The following is a 23,912-nucleotide window of genomic DNA, read 5'->3' as shown; positions in this document are numbered from 1 at the left end:
CCCTCCTGCAGTGCAATGGTAAAGTTGAGAAATATGGAGAGAAGGCCTCTCTCCCGAGCTAAACGGAGAGCTGTATCCCGATCTCTAAAGTTTAAGAGGCAAGCAATTATAGGTCTGGCAAGCATTCATGGGGTAGATCTGCTGCTAAGCGACCTTTGTGCCCGCTCCATAGTTAGCATGCAGGAGAAAGCGTACACCGCAAAGGGGGACACTAGTAGGTGCTTTACATATTCCTCCATCCTACCTGTGTTTGTTCATTCAGGCACTCCCTCTATTTGGATATTTTTTTGTCAGGAACGCACCTCTAAATCTTCATTCTTTGTGGCGATGGCCTTTAACACTTATTTTATACTGTGCAGTAGTTGTCTTTTGGAAGCTAGCTCATCTTCTGTATTAGAAATTCATTGCTCAGTGTCCTGGGGCCGGCCGTTCTGCTTTTCGGGTTTGTGTGTAATCATTTCCATTCGGGCACTTAGCATGCCATTTTTGTTTCTTTTGAGTTCAGGCTGCTCTGCATGGCGCAAAGTATGGTGTGCATATCCGCTTCTCCCTCTTCTGCAGGTGTAGAAGGTCCAGGTGTCATGGAGCGAGCCTCAAAGTGCAGTTTAGCCTGTTTGTTATCTGATTTCCCCATTTAATTCGTACATCGTTAGTAAGGCCGACGAGGACCATCCCAGCACTCCTTTGCGTCTAGTGCCAGTCTCCCAGGATGCGCAGTTAGAGAGTGTGTGTGGCCCTCACAATATAAGTCTCCAGCGCTTCTGATCCTCCGAAAAGCATTTGACAGCAGTTTGGCGGCAGCAGCAGTTTCAACAAAGGATGGGTGACTCAGCAGGAAGACACCCGACAAGGGTACAATCCTTCCAGGTCCCGCCTCATCCACTGTGCAGTTCTTGCAGCGTGGAGTAGTCCCAGGGGAGCACGAGCAGACTTATCTCCTACACTCTAACCCCAGTAGCATGGCTCCACAACTCACTCAGCAAGCCAGTGTTAATCTGATTTGAAGACGCTTATGCTTTTGGTGGGGTCCCCTACATAACGAAGAGTATAGGGAATCTGGCTTCCAGCTAAATATAGGCTTCGTATCAAGGCTATGACCTACCTCAACAGGATTCTGACAGCTTCCTTGACTGGCTGCGCCCTGCAGGCGCCATGTCATCCACCCTCTCGCTGGGCCTCAGGTGGGCTACTCCAGTGTTTTTTCCCTGGGCCTGCCCATCACCATCTGCTAGCGGCACAGGGTGCCTCAAGCACAGAGGTACTTCCCCGCTCTCAATGCAGAATGGGCAGCGCATGCTTCAGGCAGAAGACTGATCTTGGCATCTGAAAGTGGTGTGACCCAGTCCTCAGACCATCTTCGCCACCATGATAGCAGTGCAGTCCCAAGTGGTAGTCAGGATTCTTCCCACTAGCTGCCTACATCGCCCCCCTGAATCACCAATGTAGTCTATACTTACTCGGTTTCTGCCCCTCGCAATAGCGATGCACCTGCAATCTCTCAGACGCAGATCATGTCGGATTGCCGCCTCTGACTGTCAGAGTCCCACAGGAGTGCGACCGCCTTGTGCGTCATCTCTCTAGTGCCCCCAATTATCAGCATCTGCAAACCAACCAGCCGTTGAACAAGATTAACATCTAACCTCATGTAATATGTATTTTCTGCTTGCTAATTGAAAAAATAGGCAAATTTTGGTTGTGGTTTATACTAATGTTACTATGATTTGCTTTGTTTTTCAACTAAATTTGGAATATTAAGGAGTTGGTTATACAAATGGAGATCAAAATATTCTTAACAGTGTGACTTAGATAATAGATTTTAAGTGATTACTGTAACCCCTAACCATCCTCGATTAAGATCATTTTAAAAGTCTGCAAACTGATGTAGGGATTCTGAGGAAGGATATAAATATAGGAGTGACAGGGAATTGATAGGTGACAAATAATGAACTAGTTGAATAAAGGTTCGTATGCTCTGGCAAACTCTAAAGCTGCCAGATAGGCAAATGTGACATGGCAATGTGAGAGATATCACTCTTTTAGGCAAGAATCTACAGATGATGGAGGTGACAAAACTCCATCTGTGGTACATTAGTTTCATGTTTTAGTGTAATGGATATTAGTAACACTGAGGAGACAGTGAGCAACGGAAGAGAGTTTACATAGCGACTGGTTGCATCAAGCAAATGGCCAGTGTACTATTGCCAAATATAGCTTGACCAAAAGTGTAAGCTTGTTAAATGGATGTGGGCTTGAGTTTGTAGATGGGGAAGTTGCAGATAGCCACTGGGAGGGTTAACTCTGATGGTAAAACTGTTTCTGACACAGAGTAGACTCCCTTCTTCATCACTGATTTGTTGAAACTCTGGTGGAGTAGATGGTCCATTCGATGCCTTGCTCACTCTGCTGAAACAGTGTGTTGTATAGGAACTTTTGCCTCTCACGTTTGGCTTCCTTCTATCTTGTCAAAGTTCCATCTGCTTTCCATCTATACGACTGTGCCACTTCACCTTTCAGCAGTGACTCGTTATGAGACATTTCATATCTTTTTCATTTTAGGTTCTAATGAATGTTTTAGCGTTCAATAAGAATCTTAGTGACAGCCTATCCCTGGGTCGACTTCACCCTCAGCTTCAGTCCAACATCTTACAAGTTGACAGTGAGTATACATATTTATTCATGATCTTTTGAACTTTGTTTTTATAGTGTTAATGCAAAACTTCTGAAATGGGCTGAAACTGAAAAAACTGGTGCTGGTTTGTTTGTTAATTTTTGTATGGTAAACGGCCATGACCTTGTCAATTTACTACAACGGAATTATTCTGTCAGCATGTCTCGCCCGCACTACCACAAAAAAGAGCATTAGTATTATCTAATTTAGCCTCTGTGTGCCAGTAGGGGATCCACTGGACTCTCTGCACAGAGTTTTTCATTTTAGAACACTTTATGAACACATCACATTTTTCCACTGAAAACTGACCCTGCTTTTGGAATGTGCCTAGCTCAGGAGTTTGAGCCCTAGCTCACCCATCATCTAGGGAAACCTAGTAAACCTGTAATTTTGTTTTAATTGGACACCCTGTGGAATCCAGGGTGTGCTGACTTGTGAGGCTCTCACCAGGTTGTGTTACCCAGAATCCCTTGCAACCCTCCAAATGTGTCTAAAAAACACATGTTCCTCACATTTTTGTGATGGAAAGTTCTGGAATATGTAAGGAGACACAAATATACATCCACCCAGAATTCCACCAAGTCTTTCGATAAAATGGTACCTCGCTTGTGGGGGTAGGCCTAGTGCCTGCGACCGGGAACGGCCTAAATTGTATTATTTTTTTTTTAAACATCTTTTTTTATTAACATTGCTCAAGATCATATGCATGACAAAGCAGTGATCAAAAGGCACATAAACCAACAGTGGTACATTACAGAGTTGAGGATCGGGAGAGTTACCCAAAGGTCCCGCTACAGCTGCCCCCCCACCCCCCCCCCCCCCCCCCGCCTCTGAAGGTTCGGAATCTGCACCATGGGCCCCACACCCTCCTCCATTTCTTCACACAGCCCCTGGATTTATAGACTGTTTCCTCCGCCCTCTGACACCAGTCCAGGTCCCTGAGCCACTGGTCCCATTGTGGAGGCGCAACCGCCCCCCAGGCGCTCGCAATGTTCCGTTTTGCCACCCCAGCCGCTGTAGCCAGCCAGATCTCGTGATACCTGGACCAGTCCGTGTCTCCCTTGATCAGCAGTAGCAGCCACCTGGGCTCCAATGGGACCGGCACACCCACCACCTTCGCCATAGTGTCCGTCACCCTGGTCCAAAAAGGTACTATGTTCGGACATTCCCACAAGATGTGGAAGAACGTGCCCTCCTCCCGGCAGCCCCTCACACACAGAGGCGACAGCGCCCTGCCCCATGAAAATAGGTTGGTCCGTGGATAGTAAACCCTATGCAGGATTTTGAATTGGATGACGCGAATCCGCATCCGGATGGCAATTTCGCAAGGGCCCTGCAGGGCCTCCTGCCAGTCCTCGTCATCCATGCTGCCTATATCTCCCTCCCACTTAGCCCGCAAGGAGACGAGGGGGTCAGGCATGTTATTAATGAGCTTACGGTAAATGGTGGCCGTTAGCTTCCCCGGTATGGGGTCAAGCAAGAGCCTATCCTCCAGGGGAGAATACTCAGGGAGCGAGGAGCCTCGTCGCAGGTAGGAACCCAGGGCATGCATGAGGCGCAGGTAATGGAAGTGTTGCTAAATTGTATTATTGAGACATCAAAAGTATCTAGCACAAGACGACATGGTTTTGCAAGTGGGTCTCCTGCGTTGTTGGTCCAGGCCTTGGCAGCCATCTAGGGAAACCTTCCAAACCTAGACGTTTCTGAAACCCCGGGGGAGTCCAAAAAAAGCACATTTTCCTCACATTTATATCTGGGATCACAGCACCGGCACAAATTTCATACCACCTAGTGTTCACTTCAAGCTCTCCCGATAAAAATGATACCTCACTTGTGTGGGTGCCCAAAGCAGAGTCAGCCTAAAAACGTATTAAAACAAATTCCACTTATGAGCACTATGTGAAACCCCTTCAGTCTCTACACGTTTTTTGACCTCCCCTGTCACAGGCACTTGGCCCACCCACATAAGCCTGGCAAGGGCTTACCCTGGGCAATGTTTCGGGTTTCCTGCCAGCTATTTCAGCTTTCCTGCAGTTGGTGCATCAACCCTCCCTGTTAAAGTCACTAATGGGGGCCTCAATCTGGTCCTCCAGTTTCGCATGTGTTCTCCTTTTGAACCCCTACACAGCTGTTCTCTGCAGCTCTTGACTCTGTTTCTAGTGGCCATTACATCAGCCAGGATGGTCTTGTCAGTTCACCCTTTGCACAGCAGCATTTTCCCTGCCAAACTGGTCCTTCGGATGCAGACCTCCTTTCTGCCAAAGGTTGTCAAGCTGTTTCATGTCGGCCAGAGTACCACTGTGCCAACGTTATACTCTCCATCTCATCCTTCCAAAGAAGAACATGGACTCGTTTTTTTAGACCCGAAGAGGGCCCTATTGTTCTACTTTGATCTCACTACAACCTATGAGGTCAATGATCAGCTCTTCATCGGGTTCACTGGAGCGAAAAAGTGCAAGGCTGTGCAGCACTGGACGATCTCTTGATGGGATTGTACTCTGCATTAAAATCTGCTATGCATTAGCTAAGAAGTAGCCTCTTGAAGACTTGCGGCCTAGGCAGCTACTACATTGTCAGCATGTAGGGTACCTGTCCTGGACATGTGCCAAGCCACTACGTGGGCATCATTCCACAAATTTACAAAGCACTACTGCTTGGACAGTCAGGTCCGTTGAGATGGGCATTTTGGCCACTTGGTCCTCCAGGACATTTGAGTTTGAGCCAATTCTTAGACCCTCCTCCGGGGAGGTATTGCTTGGGTATCTATTCCAAGGCGAGGAATCCGCAGGTCTCTATCAAAAGAACAAGTTACATACCTTCGATAATGCCTTTTCTGGTAGAAACTCTATTTAACCGCAGGTTCCTCACCGACCCTCCCCTCCTCCCCACTCTGCGAACTAGGCTTTTCACCCTAAAGGTCCCATTAGATGCCGGACACTGGTCAAAACATTGCTTTTTGACATGGCTCTGCATTTTTGACATGGAAATGGTCACAAAATAATCTGATGTCAACACGCCAAGGTGACGCTTTTGTGTGCACGTGCACCGTTCCATTCCTTTCAAAGAGAACCCGATCGACACCACCTATCGGCACGCCGAGGTCAAGATTTTCTAAATCCATTCTGAAGTCTCAGGAATATTCTTAGGTGAGGAAACTGCAGATATTGTGATCTTTAGCAGACCAGTCGGCTGCCCTAATAACTCTTTCCCCCCACAATTCTTCAAGAACATCCTTGTATCAGTCAGAAAATCGATCAACAAATCCTTAGTAACAGTTTTCCAAGAAGACTTAAAAAACGGTATATATATGCCCACTATTAAAGAAAAACAACTTGGACCCCCAAGAGCCCAGCAATTACATACTAATAGCAAATTAGCTATTCCGTGGCAAATTTATAGAAAGAGCACTTTTCACCTAGGTTTCAAAATGTATTGATGATAGCTCCTTTCTCTCTGACTTTAAAACAAACTATTTCTGCCCTGAAAGAGGAGCTGAGTCAACACTAATTGCTATTCAGAACGACCTTAAAAATGGAGTAGACCAAAAGACAGCCAAAACTAAGGTCAGAGTTTTTTCAAAATGTAGGAGGCAACCTATACATTTTAAGTGGTTATGTGTGAAGCTTGTGTGTTGCAGTATAGAATGAGTGTGTATGTTGCACCCTTGTGTTGCGAAGTGTCCTTCCTAAGGAATTAAAGAGAAGTTTAGGGGGGCGTGTGTTGCAGTATAGGGTGAGGGTGTGTGTTGCATCCTTGTGACGATGCAAGTGTCCTCCCTCTGGGGTTAAGGATTAACTGTGTGTAGTAGGGGCAGTATAGGGTGTGTGTGTGTGTGTTGAACCCTAGTGATTCTGCGACTGTTCTTCCTAAGGGGTTAAGGATTACCTGTTTCGATTATTTATGTATCAAATGTTTATAGGACTAATTGATCATTTACTTCCATTGTCCTTTTGTAATTGATGATTTATTAGGTTGAATAATTAGGGGACTGATTCATTGTTTATTTCCATCGTACATCTGTTGCTATTTTCAATTTTTTCTCTAAGGGGAGGAGATGTGGTGTAACCTGTGGTTGTTGCTATGCATTTTCTCCATGGTTCCCAGTTCCCTGCTGCTCAGCCAGTGTGAGTGTGATGTAATGGGATGTTGATGAGGGCCTGGTTGGTATGAATATTGGAGAGAGTGGGCAAGATGCTGCTCCTGGTGGAACTATTTAGACTTAACGTGTAACTTAAGTGGTTCTTCTACAGTAGATCTACATCCTATAATCTACATGACTTTGCTATGTGACTTCTTTCATTACAACAGGTAGCAATGTTTTAAAACGTATCAATTCCCTCGTCCCCTCCTCTCTGTTCAATGGGTGTAAATGTTAGTGGCGCAACTGACAATAAATAAGCCTATCGTTCTCTGGGATTTTGAAGTCCATTTCGCACTGAGTGAATGATTTCAACTCCTGGCCCTGGAAAGGGTCTTTGAGCATGGCAAGGTCACCCTTACGCCATGCCTCAAACTTGGTTGCATTCATGGTGGTCGCGAAGTCTGGGTTATGCAAAAGCGTATAAAGGGGGAGCGGAATGTCGTTATGGAAGTGTGATTAGTCAGTTTATCCACACCACCATCAGAGGCTTTTGTACCATCTTCAACATACACTACTTTCAGTCTTACGTTCTTAGGTAACCACAGCAAACCCCACAGGGACTTCCCCAGTAAGTGTATTTTAATGATGGCTTAGTGTTTCTTCGTCTCCCTTAGAGAGCAGTCAAACGCTATGTGAAGCTGGGCTTCAGCATAGTAAGAGGGTATATCAGATTCACAGTTGTTAAAAGGGTAAATTCTTGAGTGGGTAAATCAAATTCACAGTTGGTCAGTTTATTCTATAGTATATCGGCCAACTGATAACCTCTGATGACTGCAAATTTAGCCTGAAAGTAATTCCTCGGGACATGCAACAAATATGTTCGTGGCTCCATAGTAAGTATTTTCTGTGTGAGTCACTGCCACTGTATGTCTGGTTGACCTAGACTGCCTCTTTCCTGTTAACTCTGCAAAACCTTTTTGGGAATCCTCTGTATGCCTTTCTGCCAAATGAATCCATCCCAAGTTGTCTGAATTTGTTGTAGGTCTTATTTTGGTATAAGTACCTGTTTGGCCTGAAAAAAAGTATAGCGGGGGGGGGGCGTTAATTTTTAGTGTTCATCCTACCCATGCGAAAGCTGAATATAGGCCCCCCTTCTGCTTTAGGGGAAGTGTGTCTTTGATCCTCTGGAGCATACATACTTGAACATGGTTTTGCATCACTCTTGGTTAGGTATTTTAATTCCTGTATCTTCATATACATACTGCATGTCTTACCTCAATGTTTTTACATTTGCAGAGCATTTTTAGTCCAGTTTAATCTTGGGCAGTGTATAAACACATTTTAATATATCGTTTTCTTTTGTAGTCCTGAGCCCTGTTAACGGTTTATTTTGTGTTTTCAAAGTTTTCCACCAGAACCTGTTTGTGGACTTCTGAATATTGGTATTTCATGGAAACACAATTAGGGAGAAGAGTATGATACCGTACGTCCCTTCGCTTAACATCTAACACACCATAAGTGTACGGTGACAATTATTATCAAAATGTAAAGTGCTATGTACTCAGTTCTACAAACATGTTCTCTCTGACATGTATATAAACTGAGCAAAACTTAAACCTTAGATTACAGTCTGTGGAAAGTCATCCTTAATGGAAGAGGAAACCTCAAACACTTTTTAGTGTCATGCTTCATCATTGGAATCCTCTCCCCACCCTGGTAGGACAGTACCCCACCCTGGTAGGACAGTACCACTAAGGCAGACTCAACCTCCTCGAAGACTGACTAGATAGGAGGGAGTTCTTACATAAATCTTACTGGACAACACCACAAGACGGGATCCAGATGAATATTTAAAAAATACCTTCATGTGCCTAGGGGAAATACCTTTATTCAGTGGAATACTAGGTATGGTTAAAAAGTCAATATTGGTTGGGTAATGGAGTACAATGACTCACACTCAACTGCTACCTGCCAACATGTTTCTGCCCATCATTAATAGCCTGTAAGGTCTGAGGCATTCGTCAGGGTGTGTTGATCCCTATTGGTGAAGTATTCCTAACTAATCTCCTGTTCAGACTAATTAGGTTGGTCTGGGAGGTCTCCTAATTTTAGGCCCTACCACACTATCCTACCTGTTAGTAGGTTAGTTGAAACTTGACACCTACATTAGAGAAATATAAAAGAGAAACAAAACAAGATACAAGGATTACCAAGGTGACGCGATGGTACATTAGGAACAAATCAGGTCATCAGATTACTGAAGACATCTAAGGTCATGCAACAAGTGCTCATTAAAAACCCTCTTCAGAGTATGATGAGTCCAATGTGAACTATAGTGCTATGGCTAATAGCCTGTGTTAATCTACTTTCTTAGTTTATAGCGTTGTGGACAATACATGACATTTATCGTGTATGTCCCTTACCCTAGATTTTAGGTGATAACCAGCATCATGGTCACAGAGGCGGTAGGGTCCTTTTTAGTCACACACTAACAAATAGAGAACCACAACAAAAAGACAAATCTAAAAATAAATCATAAAGGTAATGGAGATTCTCATCTGCTTCACTCATACATTTGTAGTTTGTGTTCTGCTTCTGACTTGTCTAGTCAACATCGCAGACATTTGTAGAACATTTTTATAAGTAGATGGATTGCAAATAGTGTTCAACAGCTATCAAAACAATCTCAGTGTTGTCATGAATCTTCCACTCGTTCTCGAGGAGATTGCTTGCAAGATAGTGCTTGGCTGATTAATTCATAGTAGACCCTTAGTATATCAGTATAGGCCCCTGTGCCAGTTCTACTTAGTGACTAAATTTGGTTTCTCTACAACATCTCGTGAAAGTAGCAAACCTTTTTCCAAATGTATTGAACATATAACAATACAAACAGTCAGTCAATCAATCAGGGAATTGTAAGCGCGCTACTCACCTGTGAGGGTTTCAAGGTGCTGAAGGGGGGGTCCGCAGATCTGTTTAGCCGAAGAGCCAGGTCTTGAGGGTCTTCCTGAAGGTGTTCAGGGAGGGGGCGCGTCTGATGTCTGCTGGTAGCATGTTCCAGGTCTTGGCTTAATTGTGAGAGAAGGATCTTCCGCCTGCTCTGGCTCTGTGGATGCGTGGGGTTTCAGCCAGTGCGAGGTTGGAAGATCAGAGGTTTCTTTTGGGTACGTGGAAGTTAATTCTGTCATTGAGGTATTTGGGTCCATTGTTGTGTAGGCATTTGTAGGTGTGAGTGAGGATTTTGAAGGTCAGTGCGTGCACCCTGTTGATTAAAAATACCAGTGAGACACACCAAGGACGTTAGTCAGCCCTCTTGTCATGACAGAACAGCACCGGTATGTGTATTGGTGAACCGATATACAGTTTTTGTCAGAAAGTAAATGTAATGGTTCTTAAGTATTTAGATGGGCTCTGAAGTTCTCTCTGGCCATTCCTTTCACGGGTCAAGCGTTTAACATAGGAGAAATTCCCCCACTACATATCTTAACCCCACTTACTTCGTCAAAAGGAACGCCCAACCATATTATCTACTCCGGTCCCCCCTTTGCACCGATGGTACGACTAGCTGCATGCACATGGGATTTTTTATAGGCGCTTCAGTGTGTGCGCATTCTTTCACCGGCGCCGATCATGAGAGGAAATAATGCCGGGACCCGGACGTTATTCCTGGTCCTGTGTGCTAATGGGAGTTGTAATGCTCCTATCTGGCTTATGTCTGCTAGTGTGTTTAAAAGTGGAGCAATTTCAGTCTATCACAAAGTGTCTACATCGGATGTTTTCTGATGGATCCAAAATATATAGATCAACCAAGTTATCTCTTATTTTGTGCTGTGCAATTTAATAGTCAGAGTCATGTTAAAAGAGAAGGGGGTGGTTGTTAGTTTCTTTACAAATTCTACCCCGACAATCTTTATATTGGGTTACCGGTCTGTGTAGATTCAGTGGACATAAATGATATGTTCGAGGCATATGAGCTGCAGATTGTACACTTAGCATAGATCGCCATCTGGTGTTGGGCCCGGATGTTTGCAGTTTGTTTTTGTTCTTTGGACAGTCTTTGGAAGTCACGAGTTCGGTGACTCCTCCTTCGGTCCGTACTGCGCATGGGCTTCGGCTCCATCCTCAGATTGTTTTTTTCCGCCATCGGGCTCGGATGTGATACTTCGTGCTCCGGCTTCGAACTTCTACGGTTCCAGCCTCGACGGAAAATCCTCGTTCTTCGAGTTTCTTCATCATATCTTCATCTCTCGAAGCGGCACTTTTCTCCATTCCGTACATCGGCACCGGCCTTCGGGCCCTCCTCGACTCCGGTCCCGGCCGATGGAAAGGACTCCGTTCAAAAGTGCCCAAAATGTGGGTCTAAATTTCCCCACACCGACCTCCATCAGGTGTGTAACCTTTGCCTCTCTCCAGAACACGAGGCTAGAGACTGCCCCGCCTGTAAGTCTTTTCGATCAAAAAAGACCATCCGGGATCGAAGAGCTCGACGCACCATGGCGCACTCATCGACCGCAGCTCCACCGGACATCTTCGGAGACGACGCCGGAGCTTCGGGGCAACTACACACCGAGCAGGAGGACGACGTCGTCAGCGCTTCCGAGGTCGACGACTCCGACGTGGAGGACATCACACCGGCGCATCGGGTTGTGAGTACTGTACCCCCTCCCACCCCCGCGCCCAAAACCAAAGAGACTCCGGTTACACCCTCGCCTGCAGGCCTGGGCAAAACCAAGCACACAGCTTCTATCACCCCACCTTCGGGCCCGGTGTCGAAGCCTCAGAAGTCTCACGGCAGCTCGGGCTCGAGCCAGCCGACGCCTGGTGCCGAAAAACACCATCCGGCACCGAAAAAAGTGATACCCAGCTCGACTCCGAAGCCACCAGTGCCGAAGCCTGGACTCTCGGTGCCGACAAAACACAAACACAAATCTGTCGGCACCGACGCTCCGGCGCCGAAAACTCCTTTGACGCCGAAAAAACCGGAGGTTCCAAAAAAGCATGGCGCACAGAAACCATCGAAACCCTCGGCTCCGAAAACATCGGCGCCAGCGGACGATTCGGCGCCACTGGATCTCTTTACACCAGACCCTTTGCAAAAGACTCTATTTAAAGATCCAAAGACTGGGCTATTGACTTTAGTTGTCAAGAAAAGACGTCTTCACACACCGGCTCCTCCTCCACCGCCCAAGCGGAAGGACTCTGCTACTTCTCCTCTCAGAGTGCCCTCCCCACTACCTCCTCCTCCACCCCCTCCCCCTCCCAGGTCTCCGCCACCCTTACCTCATCACTCCCCGACCCCGTCCCCAGATCCGGATTACGGGGATCCAGATTATGACCCGGCGGACGCCCCAATGGACCCCACTCCACCGGGGACCCCAGACCCATGGGAAGACTACCACAACCCTGACATACCGGATATGCCTCAGGACGACCTATACCCATCCAGGCCGTCTCCTCCAGAGGACTCCTTAGGGTTTCACCACTTAGTGCAGAGAGCAGCACACTACCATGGGGTGGAAATGCATAGTGAACCAGTGGAAGACGACTTCCTACTGGACACATTCGACATTCAGGACAAGTCCACATCTATCTTGCCCATGCTTAAAGGTGTCACCAAGCATGCTGCAGAGGTGTTCAAAGACCCTGTCAGGGCCAGGGTATTGAACCCTAGAATAGAAAAGAAGTACAAGGCGGCACCCACAGACCCTGCATACATTAAGGGCCCTGCTCCCTTAGATTCCCTAGTTGTGTCCACAGCTAGAAAGCGGGCTAACTCCCAATCCTCAGGAGAAGCCCCACCGCCAGATAAGGAATCCAAACTTCTAGACGCGTCTGGCAAACGCACCGCCTCCCAAGCTGCAAACATGTGGCGCATTGCAAATACACAAGCGCTACTTGCGCGCTATGACAGAGCACACTACGACGAGCTTGAGGCTCTTATGCAGCACCTCCCCGAAAAACACAAACGCAAGGCTCATGACCTAATACAGGAGGGTAAACCAATTACAAACACCTCCATTAAGTGTGCCCTCGATGCAGCCGACACTGCTTCTAGAGCCATAAATACCAGTGTCCTGCTTCGTCGTCATGCCTGGCTCAGGATCTCAGGGTTCAAGCCTGAAGTCCAGGCGTCCATACTAAATCACCCCTTTGACCAACAAACTCTCTTTGGGCCAAAGGTGGACGAAGCATTAGAAAAGATGAAAAAGGACACAGACACAGCAAAGTCTATGGGGGCACTACAATCACAGGCCCATAAACGCTCCTTTCGACGCTCATCCTTTCGTAGCACAGGCAGAGGCTACTCCACCGATAGCGCCTCTACCTCCTACAAGTCCCCTCCTCAAAATACCTTTTCAAAGGGCAACCAAAGGGGTGGTTACAGAGGCAACAACAATAAGGGCAGGGGCAAAACTAACACCACCCGTTCTGCAACCCCGCCCGCACAATGACTTCCCTTCACTCCCCCCAGACCATCCCACTCCGGTCGGGGGCAGACTACAAAAATTTATCCACGCATGGGAATCCATAACATCGGACAAATGGGTGAACCAAATTATTCGGTCAGGGTACTGTCTCGAGCTAACATCTACCCCACCCAATATCCCACCAAGGCACCGTCCAATGTCTCAAGAACATTCCACACTGCTCAAACAGGAGGTGCTCTCCCTCCTCCAAAAACACGCTATAGAGCAGGTCCCCGTCAATCAGCAAAATCTAGGGGTCTACTCCCTGTATTTCCTTATACCAAAGAAAGACGGGACCCTGAGGCCCATTCTGGACCTCCGGCCTCTAAATGCGTACATACATTAAGACCATTTCCACATGGTCACTCTACAACAAGTCCTCCCGCTCCTCTGTCAGGGAGACTTTCTCACTACCTTGGATCTGAAGGACGCATACTTTCACATTCCAATACACCCTTCTCACAGGAAGTACCTCAGGTTCGTGGTGGACGGTCAGCATTACCAATTCACGGTTCTCCCCTTCGGGGTCACCACCGCACCACGGGTGTTTACCAAATGCCTAGCAGTTGTAGCAGCACACCTCAGGCGTCAACATATTCACGTCTTCCCTTACCTAGACGACTGGCTCATAAAAGCCACGTCCTACAGCCAATGTGTGCAACATACCAACAGCACCATTCAACTACTCCACCGGCTAGGCTTCACGGTGAACTACCAAAAGTCCCACCTCCTACCATCTCACACAAAGCAATATCTCAGGGCAACTATAGACACCTCCAAAGGTATTGCCTATCCAAACTCAGCCAGAATCGCAAGCATACAAGCCTTGCGCAAAACATTCCTTCCTCAACACTCTCTTCCAGCAAGAGTGTTTATGAAGCTCATAGGGATGATGGCGTCTTGCATTTTCATAGTGCCCCATGCAAGACTCCACATGCGTCCACTTCAAGAGTGCCTAGCATGACACTGGAACCAGGCCCAGGGTCAGCTGACGGATCTGGTGTTGGTGGACGGCCGCACCCATCACTCTCTGCAGTGGTGAAACACCACAAACCTTTCCAAAGGGCGGCCGTTCCTGGACCCGGTTCCTCAGGTGATTCTAACAGCGGACGCATCGCTCTCCGGCTGGGGAGCGCACCTCTTACACCTCACAATGCAAGGTCTATGGACGCCACAGCAAAAATCGCTCCACATCAACCATCTGGAGCTCTTGGCGATCTTTCTAGCCCTAAAATCTTTTCAAAAACAGATTTCGGGCAAAGCAGTCCTCATTCGCACAGACAACATGACTGCAATGTATTATATCCAAAAACAGGGGGGGACACACTCTCCCCAGCTCTCCCGCTTAGCCCAGAGCATATGGAGATGGGCAATTCCCCAAAACATCTTTCTCCTGGCACAGCACGTTCCAGGCGTACAAAACACCATGGCAGATCTGCTCAGCAGACAAACGCAACAACTACACGAATGGGAACTGCATCCACAAGTTCTTCACCCATTCTGCCAACAGTGGGGGCATCCTCAGATAGACCTCTTCGCCACCCACGAAAACAAAAAATGCCCAAGCTTCGCCGCCAGATACCCACACCCATTGTCCAAAGGGATATGGATGAACTGGTCAGGCAGATTTGCATACGCCTTTCCACCTCTCCCACTAATTCCGTTAGTGGTAAGGAAGCTACAGCAGCACTCCCTCACACTCATTCTGGTAGCCCCAACATGGGCCAGGCAGCCGTGGTACACCACACTACTACAGCTATCGGTGGTACCACACCAAAAACTGCACCTGCCCCCATGCCTCCTAACCCAGAACCATGGAGAAATCAGGCACCCGGACCCAGCTCAGCTCAACCTTGCGATCTGGCTCCTGAAATCTTAGAATTTGGATACCTTAACCTTCCCCCTGATTGCATGAACATCATCATGGAAGCCAGACGTCCTACCACTAGAGCATGCTATGCCGCAAAGTGGAAAAGATTTGTAATTTACTGCCGTAACAATACAATCAACCCTTTAGATGCATCCATACAGCACATCATATGCTATCTGCTCCATCTTCACAGGTGTAACCTGGCATATTCATCCATACGCCTACACCTAGCAGCGATTGCTGCTTATCTACAAAACAGACAGCATTTATCACTCTTCAGAGTGCCTGCTATTAAAGCCTTTATGGAAGGCCTTAAACGAGTAATTCCTCCCAGGGCACCACCTTCCCCTGTATGGAATCTAAATGTAGTTCTTACACGGATAATGGGTCCACCCTTCGAACCAATGCATAAATGTGAGCTACAGTTCCTCACCTGGAAAACAGCTTTCCTCGTAGCTATCACTTCCCTTAGAAGGGTTGGTGAAATACAAGCGTTCACTATACAGGAACCCTTCCTACAAATACATCACAGCAAGGTCATACTTCGTACGAATCCGAAGTTTCTGCCCAAGGTCATTTCCCCCTTCCATCTCAATCAATCGGTGGAATTACCTGTCTTTTTCTCGCAACCTCAATCTGTTGCAGAAAGGGCCTTACACACACTTGATGTTAAAAGGGCTTTGCTGTACTACATACAAAGAACGCAACCTTTCAGGAAGACTAAACAATTGTTCGTTTCCTTCTCTCCACCACATAAAGGCAACCCCATCTCTAAATCAGGGAAAGCTAGGTGGATTGTAAAGTGTATACAAATTTGCTATCAAAAGGCAAAAAGAACATTATCTGTTCCACCTAAAGCCCACTCTACTAGAAAGTTAGGGGCTTCTATGGCTTTTCTAGGGAACATACCCTTAGATGACATTTGCAAAGCAGCCACATGGTCAACACCGCACACCTTCACAAAACATTACTGTGTAGATGTGCATTCCAAGCAGCAAGCTAGTGTGGGCCAGGCTGTACTAAAGACACTTTTTCAAACCGCTGCAACGGATACCGGTGGTCGCCGCTAAGGTTGGGTACTGCTATATAATCTATGCTAAGTGTACAATCTGCAGCTCATATGCCTCGAACGGAATATGCTACTTACCAGTATGCATCTGTTCTTGGCATGTAGAGCTGCAGAGTTGTACACGCCCACCCGCCTCCCCGGCTACCTGTATCCGTTCCAGTCTATCTTATTTAGATACAACACACATGGGTTTCTCACTGTTATTACTACGCTCCATCATTTCCCTGTTGGCGAAAAACAATCTGAGGATGGAGCCGAAGCCCATGCGCAGTACGGACCGAAGGAGGAGTCACCGAACTCGTGACTTCCAAAGACTGTCCAAAGAACAAAAACAAACTGCAAACATCCGGGCCCAACACCAGATGGCGATCTATGCTAAGTGTACAACTCTGCAGCTCTACATGCCAAGAATAGATGCATACTGGTAAGTAGCATATTCCTTTTTACAGGTAATCCTGGAAAATACCCACTTGTGTCTGGTAAAAGAACTTGATTTCATCATTTTAGACTGCCCCAGAGAATCTCGTCGTTCAGACCATGTAAATCTATACGTAGTCTATAGACCCATCGTTGTTCAAATAGAAATAGGGGCTCACTCAAATCGGGCGTGTTTGTGTAAGTTTTTCTAACACATACCATTCCATCTCTCGGTCATTGTGGCCTTTTTCTATGTAATGTTGTGTTAGTCTAGTGGCTTCTCTTTTGCACCGGATAGTACTACGGTGCTCTGTTGTTCTGGTACAGATTTGTCTCGTCATACCCACAAACAAAAGATTGCATGGACATTTGATTATGTACACCACATTTTTTCTGCTCAAACAGTTTATTTTGCAAAAAAGACAGGAGGGGACTGCTCATGGACACAGCGTTTCGCCTACAACCCTATGTTACGGGCCAGCCGCGTAGGATAGATAGGCAGTCGATAGGCAGCAGTAAGAAGCACAACTGAACAATATGGCATGCGGGTTACACAGCAAGTCGCCTACAACCCAATGTGGGCCGGCCGCGTCAGAGAGCAATTGCCAATACGTGTCATAAATATGGAAAGAGCAGATGGCAAGTCAAAAGAAGAAGGGAAAGAAGGAGAAGAAGAGAAAAAGTAGGAGAGACAAAGAGGGGAGGTGAGCGAGGGGGAAGGAGGAAAGCGCTAAGCCCCAAGGGGTAGCGAACGGCATGCGGGGGGGGGTCTATTCAGAATCCTGGGGGGTAGACTGCATCCTCGAAGAGGCTTAGGGCTGGGAGTTTCGGGGGCTGGAAGCGGGTGTGTTCCAGTTTGCAGAGATGGGTAACAAGTGGTTGCTACAGTTTAGTAAAATGGGAATCACAGGACTGCAGGCGAGCAGTGAGCAGTGAGCAATTCCATAGAGACAGTGTGCCATAGGCGTGTGAACCAAACATTGATTGGGGGGGTCTCCGTATTTTTTCCAGTACAGGGCACTGAGCTGTTTGGCAGTGCCTAGCATGTGAAGGAAATGTGCCAGTCTTTGTGTGTGAGCGCTCACGCAGATTGTCAGGTTTGAGGCCTAGAACAGCTGTGGCAGGGGTCGCAGGCAGGGAAAAGCCAAGCACCTCTTTGATATGGCTAAGGACCACCAAATATGTAGGAAGTCGCCCGTGGCGCTCGAGCACCTCCAACATAAAGGGGATGTCGCAGGGAACATCTTGTGCAATCTGAGAGACGTATAGTACCATTGGGTCATGGTCTTGTAGGTGGTCTCCCGCTGGGAGATACAGCGGTAGACCTTCGGGATATCACGCCACAGACGATTCCACTGGGCGGCGGCTACGTCCGAGGTAATGGTCGATTGCCATTTGCGCTGATAGAGGTGGGGAGTAGTGAGTGGGGGATGTTGCAGTACGTGATAGGTGCGGGATGTGAGCCCTTTAGAGTCATGAAAGGTGCGCACAAGGTGCTCAAAAGGTGTAAGTGGTCGAGTGGCTGCCTGCGCCCAGGAGGAGGTATGTATCCAATGTTGCAGTTGGAATATTGCAATCGAGCTCCCTCCGAGAGTTGGAAGTCTGCCTTGCACTGATCGAAAGTTTTAAAGGTGTCAACCAGGAAGAGGTTCCTAATGGTCCGACACCCACCGTCAAGCTAATCAGAGAACGCTAGGGGACGTACTACCGGTGGAAATTGGGGATTCCCAGCAATAGGGGTGAAGGTGGACGGGAATGTGGTGAGGCCCTTAGGGATTGCAATTTTATCCCAAATATCTAATACCGTCCGAGTGGGGGGGGTGGGCCAAGTAGGCACTGCGCGACCACGAGGCCCGGTGCTGCCACAGAAGGTCCCAGATGGATCTCCCAATCACCGCCCTATCCATGTGGAACCATACCTTTTCGCTTTGCCAAGCCATCCATAAAGCGGAGGTGAGAAGCTCAATAGTACTCCAAAAGGTTGGGGCAAGCCACCCCGCCCCTATCGCGAGGAGACATGAGAATTTTGTTGGAGGAACGCGGCCTGCGTCCTCCCCAGACGAACCTGGTGAAATCTCGTTGGAGGCTGCTGATCTGGTGGAGCGGGATGGGAGTTGGAAGAGATTGAAAAAGATTCAAAATTTTGGGGAGCACCGACATTTTAATTGCATGTAGCCGCCCTAACCAGGAGAGAGTGAGTGATTTCCATGTTCGTAGGTCCCCGAGGACCGACTGCCGGCATTTCTGCCAGTTAATTTGGGACCAAGAAGCGAGAGTGGGGGTTAACTGGAGACCAAGGTATCGAATGGAGTGGGAGGCCCATTGATAGGGAACTAAGGCCTGGAGCACAGGGATCTCGTCCCGAGGGATCGTAAGGTTGAGAGCCCAGGATTTCTCGTGATTCATTTTAAGACCAGACGCCAACTCAAATGATCGAAGAAGAGCCAGGAGGGCTGGGAGGGAGACGTGGGGCTGTGAGAGTGTAAGCAGGAGATCGTCCGCAAAAAGGGCCACTTTATGCTGGTGTCCTCCGAGGGGGATGCCGTGGATGTCGGGGCCTGGCGGATTAAAATGGCAAGGGGTTCCACTAAAAGAGCAAATAATAAGGGCGACAAGGGACACCCCTGCCGGGTACCTATGCCTATCGAGATAGGAGAGGAGAGCAGGCCATTCACCTGTAATTGAGCCGTGGGTGATGAATAAGGAGCCATCATCCGAGCTATCATTAATGGGCCAAGCCCGATTTTATGTAGAACTGCCCAAAGGAAGGTCCAGTCCACCCGGTCGAACACCTTCTCGGCGTCAAGCGACAGAAGGCAAGCCGGGATGCTCCAATGGTGGGCCTTACTCACCAGGTGGGCAATGCGCCGCACATTATCCGCGCCTTGGCGATGGCGGATGAAGCCAACTTGGTCCTGTTCTATGAGGCTGGGGAGAAGTGGATTGAGTCGTTTAGCTAGTATTTTCGTGTAGATCTTCAGATCCGTATCAAGCAGTGCTATGGGACGATAGGATGAGCAGAGTGCAGGGTCCTTGCCCGGTTTAGGAATAAGAGCAATTTCCGCCAGCCCCATAGACTGGGATGGACCAGCGTCGGTGGCGAAGTAATTAAAGAGACGGACGAGGTGCTTCCGAAGCTGCGGCAGGAACATGCGGTAAAAAGATGGGGGAAGACCGTCCGGCCCCGGAGACTTCTAGATGGAAAGGTCCTTCAGGGCCCCAGTGGGCTCTTCGCAAGTAATTGGGTCCTCCAGTTGCTGGGCATGGTAGTTACTGAGTGGGGTAAAGGGGCAGGCATCGAGCAGAGTCAGTATCAGGTCTGGGGAGGGCGAGGCTGGGGCATACAGGGAGGAGTAATATGTTTGGAAGGCAGCGCATTTAGGAGCTTCCGTGGTCGCGCGAGTGCCGTCTCCAAGTTGAATGTTAGCGATGTGGGCCTTAGCTGCACGTTTCCACAGGCGTCGAGCCAAGACCGTGCCCACCTTGTCGCCCCCCTCGTAATAGAGCTGTTTCAGCGCTAACAGAACGCCCTCAGCCTTGTTAGTTCGATGGGCCCGCAGCTGACCACAGAGCTTAGCCAGGCTTCGTTTATGAGCAAGTGAAGGGCGTTCCTGGTCGAGCTTTTCAAGGGCCTTCAGGTCCCTAGTGAGATTAGCTTTGAAAAGGCGCGCTTCCTGTGCTCGCGCAATCGCGATGGAGGTGATATGGCCGCAGATGGTGGCTTTGAATGCGTCCCACACAACAGGGAAGGGGGTTTCGGGGATATCGTTAAGTTCAAAGTAGGAATCAATGGCCGTTCGCAATTCCGCCACGTCCACAGGGTCCCGGAGGACGTGTGGAGGGAGGCGCCAGCGAGGCGGGAGTGGGGCGCATGCAGAACTATGGCGCAGAAGAAGTTCCACGTGAGCGTGGTCAGAGACCGAGATGTCGGACATAGAAGCAGAAACCGTCTCACCGATAAGGGCATGCGAGATAAGGATATGGTCAATACGTGAGCACAAGCGATGCACGTGTGAGTAATATGAGTAGTCACGATCTTCGGGGAGTGCTACCGCTAAGAGTCAAGTAGCGTGAGATCTGCCAGTTTCCTCTTTAAGGCGGAGGACATAGCCCTGGCTCCCTGAAAAGAGCCATCGCTACGATCCAGGGTGGGGTCCCAAACCAGGTTGAAGTCACCCCCTATAATAAGTGAAGGGTCACCTTGCGACACTTGTTCCCTCAAGAGGGCTCTGAGGTAAGAATCCTGTGCCTGGTTAGGGGCATAAATATTGCACAATGTGAGAGACCGGTGTCCGATCAAGACCTCAACTTCAAGGAAGCGGCCATCTGGGCTGCGGAAGATTTTAGATTTCCCCTTCCAAATACCAGGGCCACAGAGTATTGCCAAACCAGCTGTTTTGGAGGAGGCCGAAGCCCAGAATTGGAGGGGGTACCGGGGATGGGCCATGCCAGGGACATCAACTTTCATCAGGTGAGTCTCCTATAAAAGGATTATATCAGGGTGCTGCTGAAGGAGATATCACCATATCTGGTGCCGCTTATTGGGAGAGTTGAGCCCCATGATATTAAAGGAGAAGATTTTCAAGCAGGGGGTAGTGGTCATGACCTATGGGGAGTTCGATCTGGCCTAAGTATCTAATAGGGGAGCAAGGCAGGACAATGGCAGGGAGAAGGGGGAGAACCGCTATCTTCCGGAGAGCAGAAGAAAAACCACAAGAGGCGCCCCCGCCCACCAAGGAGAGAGAAAGTGACCGAGGAAAGGTGAGAGAAGGAGAAAGAAGAGGGACAGGCATTCAAAATGAAATGATCAACATTGGCCAACTGGGCCACAGTGTCCTGTTCCAGTCTAGGGACAGTCGAGGCCCAGGGGCTGGGCAGGTGATCCGGCACCGCCAACACTGCTTTCAAGGAGCTGGGATGCTGATGAGTCATGGAGCTATGCGCCACCACGTCAGGCACAGGAGGCGAGTTCATAGTCCAGAGTGGTCCACCACCAGCGTGTGTGAGAGCCTAGCCAACTTAGGGAGTTAGGGACGGAGGGCTAGGCGAGGGGCGATCCACCTCCATGGAGCAAATGTGCTGTAAAATGTCGTCTTTGGCTTGCGAGGACGATTGCTCCCCGGAATGCAGAGAGCGCTGGTTGCGGCTAACCTGGGACCAGGAGGGTTTGGCAGGAACCCGGGCACGGTGCGGTGGATGTGCAGGACTCGAGGGCGGCGTGAGAGAGAGATGAAGAAGATTTGCCACTTCCTGGAGGGATCATATCATCCGACGCTTGGATTCCCACTGGAAGATTAGCGTGAAGGGGTGGCCCCACTGGTATTGGATGTTCAGGCTTCGCAGTTTGTCAGTCACAGGCCTGAAGTCTCGGCATCACAGAAGCGTCTTGGGCGCGAGGTCCTGAAAGATCTGGATGTTGGCACCCTTATAGGTAAGTCCCTGCTTGGAACGCGCTGCCTTTAGGATTGCCTCCTTTTCCGTAAAAAAGTGAAACCGGGTCAGAATGTCAGGGAGGAGGCCCGGTCGACCAGGGAGGTCAGAGACCCGGTGTGCACGATCCAGCGCCGGTGAAGAGGCGTCATCGTCTCCCCAGACCTCGTGGAGGAGCTGTGCCACATAGGTCATTATATCTGACCCCTCGGCCCTAATTGGAACCCCCCGGATGCGGAGGTTGTCGCGGCGGCTCCGGTTTTCCAAGTCCTCCTGCTTTAATGGTAATTCAATGTGTTGTTCCTCGAGGGTAGCCAGGCGCTGCCAGAGTTGCTCTTGGTCCTCTGTACGTGCATCCACTGTTCACTCAAGACTGTCCACTCGTTCCCCAAGTTCAGTGACCTCCCTCTGTGTGCAGGGAGCCAATTTACGTCTTCAGTTCTGCCTTGAAGCCGGCCATGAAGGACTGGGTGACCGGTGGCGAGTCCCCTCCATTTTGTGAGGCCATTGCTCCGGGGGCAGCAGCGCCCAACTTGCCCCAGAGCGCAGCTACAGGGTTGTCCTTTGGGGGTGCCGCTGCGTCCTTCACCGCCTTGGTGCGCGTCATCTCCCAGCAGAGTCCAGCACTTTCCAAAGCCCGGCTAAACGGTGAAAGGAGGGCGTAAGGCCGTGGGGGGGGCAATTAAGGGGTACAGCCGTATCTACCCCAATCCTAGTTAGTAGGACAGGACACGAGACACGGTAAGAGAGGCCTCCCAGTGAGTATGAGTGGGGGAGGGTAGGTGGAGCCATGGCGTGCAGGGGTAGGCTAGTGTTTCGCCGCCAACGCAGGCAGGGTCCCACAGTCAAACAATGCAGGCCAAAATATTCCCTTGATCAGGCGTCCGGAGCAGGTCTGGGTGGCCGGCCGGGTCCCCGTGGTGAGGCAGCGCAGGGCCTCGCGGTGGCCAAGGGGGGGGCAAAGCCTGTCAAGGTGCAGCTGCACCAAGGATCTTCTCCAGGGGCCCCAGCCAGCAGGGCATAAAAACAAAACACCAATGCTCCGGCGCAGAGGCGAGGCACCCCCGCAGGTTGAGCGCGCCCAGGCTAGGCCGGTCTCCTCATACGCCGCGGTCATGCAGTCCAGCGCAGCAAGGCCCAATGCAGCCTGCGCAGTCAGGGAAGGACTCCGGTGGATCCCGCGCCGGAATGTCGCTCGGGAATCCACAAGCAGGCAGGCCCGAGATAAGGTCGCTGCGGGGGGCGTGCAGCGGGGTCACAGCCCAACGCCCAGCGTCCACGCACCCCTAGGCGCTGTACCCCCTGTTCCGGGGCCAGGTCGTTGCAGGGGTCACCAGAGGAGAGCACAGAGACCGAGGCCCGCAGGGGTAAAAGCGGTGCAGAGAAGTTGTTGCAGCACCCCAGTCCCACTAGTCTACAAAGGTCCAGGCGGTGTCAGGGTCGGTCCGTTCTGAGGGACGTGCGCAGCAACATCAAGCCGGTCCCCCCGCGAGCCCCAGCTGTATGGCCAAGTGAATCGGTGCCCAGTGGGCCGGTGCAGGCCTGGAAGGCTGTGTGCGAGGCCCCCTCAGCAGCGATTCCAAAGTGAGGCCTCTTGCTCAGGCCTGGGTAATTAATGCAGGGTGCGTGGTCACTGCGGGGGTCTACTCTCCGGGGCAACGTCCCGACACCACTTCTCCACCTTCAGCACGGCCCCTGCACGCCAAGTCCAATGTGCCTCGCAGTAGGGTCAGGTCGGCCCCCCCCGGGACCGGACCCTCCACCCCCTCCGCTCCAGCTCGCCGCCAGCCACACAGCAGCGCAACTCACCGCCACCGGGTTCTGTCCTCAGAGGCTCGCCTTGGCGGCGGCCGCTCCAGGCAATCCCGGCCGCCACCAGGCCCGTGCCGGACCTCAAAATGGCAGGCAGC

General features: G+C 49.7%; 1 protein-coding gene across 1 annotated transcript in view; it reads left to right on the top strand.

The window, feature by feature from the left end:
- Positions 1-23,912, top strand: part of GGT7 (gamma-glutamyltransferase 7) — a 278,286-nt gene that overhangs the window by 247,846 nt on the left and 6,528 nt on the right. The window contains exon 14 of the mRNA XM_085619105.1: positions 2,557-2,656. Within this exon, the coding sequence (XP_085475231.1) occupies positions 2,557-2,656 (100 nt within the window). The remainder of the gene's footprint in view (positions 1-2,556; positions 2,657-23,912) is intronic.

Source organism: Triturus cristatus, chromosome 7 (genome assembly GCF_964204655.1).
Source record: "Triturus cristatus chromosome 7, aTriCri1.1, whole genome shotgun sequence".
In the NCBI taxonomy this organism is placed as follows: Eukaryota; Metazoa; Chordata; class Amphibia; order Caudata; family Salamandridae; genus Triturus; species Triturus cristatus.
This window is presented reverse-complemented; position numbering and strand designations above follow the sequence as displayed.